This window comes from Dipodomys ordii, unplaced genomic scaffold (assembly GCF_000151885.1).
Source record: "Dipodomys ordii isolate 6190 unplaced genomic scaffold, Dord_2.0 Scaffold166, whole genome shotgun sequence".
Lineage (NCBI taxonomy): Eukaryota > Metazoa > Chordata > Mammalia > Rodentia > Heteromyidae > Dipodomys > Dipodomys ordii.
The window spans coordinates 1,233,485-1,238,322 of NW_012267382.1; the positions used below are offsets into that span (position 1 = coordinate 1,233,485).

At 67.6% G+C, this 4,838-nt stretch overlaps 1 protein-coding gene across 1 annotated transcript in view; it reads left to right on the plus strand.

Moving 5' to 3' along the window:
* The first annotated feature begins 374 nt into the window (after nucleotides 1–374).
* The window catches only part of Brsk2 (BR serine/threonine kinase 2), a 43,450-nt gene continuing 38,986 nt past the window's right edge, over nucleotides 375–4,838 (plus strand). The window contains exons 1-6 of the mRNA XM_013033360.1: nucleotides 375–817; nucleotides 923–984; nucleotides 1,173–1,349; nucleotides 1,815–1,909; nucleotides 2,859–2,944; nucleotides 4,683–4,823. Coding sequence (XP_012888814.1) covers nucleotides 375–817; nucleotides 923–984; nucleotides 1,173–1,349; nucleotides 1,815–1,909; nucleotides 2,859–2,944; nucleotides 4,683–4,823 — 1,004 coding nt within the window. The remainder of the gene's footprint in view (nucleotides 818–922; nucleotides 985–1,172; nucleotides 1,350–1,814; nucleotides 1,910–2,858; nucleotides 2,945–4,682; nucleotides 4,824–4,838) is intronic.

Genomic DNA, 4,838 nt, shown 5'->3' on the forward strand with positions numbered 1-4,838 from the left:
GGAGCGGGTGATGGAGCAGTGGGTGATGGAGGAGCGGGTGATGGAGGAGAGGGTGATGGAGGAGTGGGTGATGGAGGAGTGGGTGATGGAGGAGCGGGTGATGGAGGAGCAGGTGATGGATCAGTGGGTGATGGAGCAGTGGGTGATGGAGGAGCAGGTGACGGAGCAGCGGGTGATGGAGCAGCAGGTGATGGAGCAGCGGGTGATGGAGGAGCAGGTGACGGAGCAGCGGGTGATGGAGCAGCGGGTGACGGAGCAGCGGGTGATGAAGCAGCGGGTGATGAAGCAGCAGGCGATGGAGCAGTGGTGTTGGAGTAGTGGGTGATGGAGGAGCAGCGGGTGATGGATGAGCAGTGGGTGATGGAGCAGTGGTGATGGAGCAGCGGGTGATGGAGCAGCGGGTGATGGAGCAGCGGGTGATGGAGGAGCAGCGGGTGATGGAGCAGCGGGTGATGGAGCAGCGGGTGATGGAGGAGCAGCGGGTGATGGAGCAGTGGGTGATGGAGGAGCGGGTGATGGAGCAGTGGGTGATGGAGGAGCGGGTGATGGAGCAGTGGGTGATGGAGGAGCGGGTGATGGAGCAGTGGGTGATGGAGGAGCGGGTGATGGAGCAGTGGGTGATGGAGCGGGTGATGGAGCAGTGGGTGATGGAGGAGCGGGTGATGGAGGAGAGGGTGATGGAGGAGTGGGTGATGGAGGAGTGGGTGATGGAGGAGCAGCGGGTGATGGAGGAGCAGCGGGTGATGGAGCAGCGGGTGATGGAGGAGCAGCGGGTGATGGAGCAGCGGGTGATGGAGGAGCAGCGGGTGACGGAGCAGTGGGTGATGGAGCAGTGGTGATGGAGCAGCAGGTGGTGGATGAGCCCTTGCCACTGGGTAGACACCTCTGGCTACTTGTTACCCTGGTTCCTGTTTCCCATTAGAGCCCTCAACTTGGGGGCGGGCGGTGGGGGCTTCCACTGGCCAGCCTTGCTAGCGAGGTCCTGTGAGAGGGGCCTGGCCTGGTGCAGGCCTTCTGTCGGGGGCTCACCCATCTGTCGTGGGTGTCCTGGGGCCTGGGTTGGGCCGCAGCTCCCGAGATGGTGAACTCTGTGTGAGTGGCAGAGGCTGTTGGCACCCGCCTCCCTCCCCTCCAGTGCTCCTGGCTCTCCCCTGTCTGGGCGAGAATCACAGGCTCTCACGACAGATCAAAGGCGGCCGGCAAGAGGCCCCCAAGCCTATGCCAGGCCTCAGAGGTGGCCTTCCGCAGCCAGTGTGCCCCACGAGGCCACCGCCTAGCCGGGGCTCCCACACAAGCCAGTTTAGCCATGGCCCCGGGGAAGCCCAGCTCCTACACGCCCTGGCTCAGCAGTGAGTGCTGGCCAGGGAGGAGTCCACCCCCCTGGGGGCAGCACTCCGTTCAGCCTGGAGACAGAGCCCTCTGCTGAATGCCTGGTCCGTTCAGCCTGGGGACAGAGCCCTTTGCTGAACGCCTGGGCTTCAGCACCCAGTCAGCACAGTGCGAGCAGACAGGAGCAGTGGCCACTGTGGCTGTGACCTCGCGGGTGGGAGTGTGAGCTGGGTGTGTGTGCCTTGTAGAGGGCCGTGGGCCGTGGGCCACCGTCGGGGAGCCCGCCTCACCATCCTGGGATGGGGACAGCAGAGACCAAGGCTGCCTTCCCGGAAGTCGTTCCAGTGGGCGGCCGCGGGGCTTCTGGGCAGCCCTGTCCTGGAACCTGGTGGGCCAGGGCTCAGTGGGTGAGGGGGAGCAGGACGCGAGCCCCGAGTACCACAGGGACCTGCTGGCCGGCAGGTGACCAGCCCCTCCCCCCACAGGCCTTGTGAAGCTGGGGATTCACTGTGTCACGTGCCAGAAAGTGGCCATCAAAATCGTCAACCGCGAGAAGCTCAGCGAGTCGGTGCTGATGAAGGTGAGCAGCGGGCTGGGTGGGGAGGGCTCCTGTGCCCCCTCAGGCTGAGCGGAGGCAGGCCGCCCCCAGGCTGCCCGGCCCCTTCCCCTCCGTCCACTCCTGCTGGCTGGAGGATGGGTCTGCCACAGGCTGTGAAGGCGCTCTGCTCGCCTGCCAGGCCAGCTGCCTGGGCCTTGGTTTCCCCGGCTGGGGTGGAGAGGCCCTGCCCCTACCAGCGGTGAGGAGGGCAGATGGGTCTGGGAAGGCAAAGGGACCTGGGGCAGGGGGGCAGTTCTCAGGGGGGACGGGAGCTGGCCTGGCCCTGGAGGCGGGGCTGAGACGTGGGTGGGGCAAGGATGTGTGGACTTGGGGACCTGCACAGGTGAGAGCCGGGGTCTGAGCTGCGGGGAGGGACCCCGCTGCGTGGCCTTGCCCGCACAGGCCCACAGGGGAGGAGGAGGGCTGTGGACAGGGACAGGGTCCCGGCTGGTGCCCAGCGCAGGCCTGGCGGCTGCCCTCTGCCAGCCCCCACAGGGGCAGGGTAGCCGTGGGAGTCTTCTGGGTGTCCTCTGCCAGCACGTGCCCCTCCCTGGGGTCCTGGGCTGGCCTCTGCCGTCCCCACATGGGGGAGACTGCACGTGCTCCCCGCAGAGCCTGCCGCACCTGCATCCGTGTCCTCACTCAGCCCTCCTACCTGTGGCACCCTGCTCGCCACCCTGCCCTGGATGCCCTGCCTGCTGCCCGCCCCACTGGACTTCCCACCGCAGGGCAGAGCCAGAGGCTGGCCTTCGGGCAGACGGCATCCCCTTTCTAGCCTGGCCCCTGATACAGTGTCTGACAGTGAAGGGAAGAGGCACACCGGCCTGAGAGGGAGGGCCTGCCTGGTGCCCCCTCCCCCCGCCAGGAGGGAGGGAGCCCCACCCTGGGCTGAAGCCTCGCTGCAGCGGCTCTGACCTCTCTTCCTGGGCAGGTGGAGCGGGAGATCGCCATCCTGAAGCTCATCGAACACCCCCACGTCCTGAAGCTGCATGACGTCTATGAAAACAAAAAATATTTGTAGGTATTGCTGGGCCTGAAGAGCGGGGTGGGGAGCAGGGCCACCGGCTGCAGTGTGGGAGGCCAGGGGCAGGAGGCCGACAGATACAGGTCCTCTCCCGGACCGGGGGCTGGGGCTGGCCAGCAGATCCCAGCTGCTGGACTTTACCCTGGCGAGCTGCTGCGAGGGAGCCTGGGCCGGGTCGCAGGGGTCACCTCGCTGCTGGGACCCGCAGGGCCAGCATCAAGCTGAGACCCCACAGGGACAGGCCTCTGGTCAGCGGTGCCCCCGGTGCCAATGCTGGGGACCCACTGAGGCTCCCTGCCCCGCTGCCAGGGCTGCCCGGCCCCCAGCTCCCGCTGCGCCCCAGCTCCAGGCTGCCCCGCAGGTCACTGGTCCCCTCCCGGCCTGGGCTCCCGCCCAGCTCCTGGCGTAGAGCCCCTCACTGGCCTGCCTGGCTGGGGGTCCTTGCGCCTCTGGGGGTGGCCGCCCACTGCACCGCCGAGGGGGGAGGAGGACCTCGCATGTAATAGCATCCACGTGCGCCCTGTGTGGAGTGGCGGCCGGGACCCTGCGTTCAGAGTCCTGGGGCCCCACCTGGAGTCACGCCTGCCGTCCCCCTGCTCACTGGCTTGCTATGGGTGAGTGCAGCCAGGGCCAGGCACGGGCAGGGCACGGTTTTGGAGCTAGCTCTTGCCACATACAAACGGCTGAAGAGAGGAGAGAGGGGCTCCTCTCAGCGTGGATGGTGGGGTGTCGGGGACTCCGTTGCAGAGACTCTGTCACCTCAAGGCCTTGGGGCAGGGGCAGGGTGGTCTTGGGCCTCCCTCCAGTGCTGGCAAAGTGGGGGGCTGCTAAGGGGCTCAACTGTGGCCCTACTCCATCCACTCTGGGGGGGGCAGACAGGTGGAGACACAGCTGTGCCCAGCTTCACGGCCCCCACTGCCGCGCCCGCCTGGACGCGGTGTGGGGTGAGGAACAGCTCTGGGAGCTGTTCTAGGACAGAACTGAATGGCCGGTGCTAGCCGCGGGCCTGAGGACGGGCTGGTCAGGCTCTGGGGAGAAGGCCCTTTCTACCCTGGGAAGGGGTCATGGGGCCCGAGGCTGGGTTCTGGGCGGGAGGGGCTGGCTTGGGGGTGAGCAGCATGCAGGCAGTCCGGGTGGGTTTGGCGCCAGGAGCACCTGTCCTGTGAGGTCCTCCCCCACTCCTCCATGCCCCAACATGAGCGGTGGCCTCTCCCCGCCCACTGCCGGGCTCGCCTGGGCCTGAGGGGCCTGAGGTCTCCAGGCACCTGCTTGGCTGCTGCTCCCACTGCCGCCTCCCTGGCCAAGGCCTGGGGCAACCGAGGCCCAGGAGGGCCAGTCCATGCTCAGAGGGGCCTGGGGGGCTGAAGGCGGGTGTGCTCCCTTGTCAAAGCTGACTCCTCCACACCTCGTGGCCCTCCGTGCAGAGCCAGAGTGGCCGTGGGCCCCTCAGTCCGCGGGCAGCCTTCCCTGCCGGGCGGAGAAGCCATTGGCGTGGAGGCCTGAGACAGGCCCGGCCCCAGAGTGCCGACCACACTCGAGCCCTGCCTGCCACGGCTGTGCTCTCCACCCTCCCGAGAGGGCAGAGCCTGCTGGCAGCTGGGGGCCCGGGCCCACGGGATGGGCGGCACCGCGCTGAGCCAAGCTCTGGGGCTCCCCACCCCGGCAGGAGGCGGGCAGGAGGGCGCCGCCTGCCAGGAGGCCGTGGTGGCATTGACGCCCCTTGTCTCGCAGATACCTGGTGCTAGAGCACGTGTCTGGGGGAGAGCTGTTCGACTACCTGGTGAAGAAGGGGAGGCTGACCCCCAAGGAGGCCCGCAAGTTCTTCCGGCAGATCATCTCGGCTCTGGACTTCTGCCACAGCCACTCCATATGGTGGGTGCTGGCCCC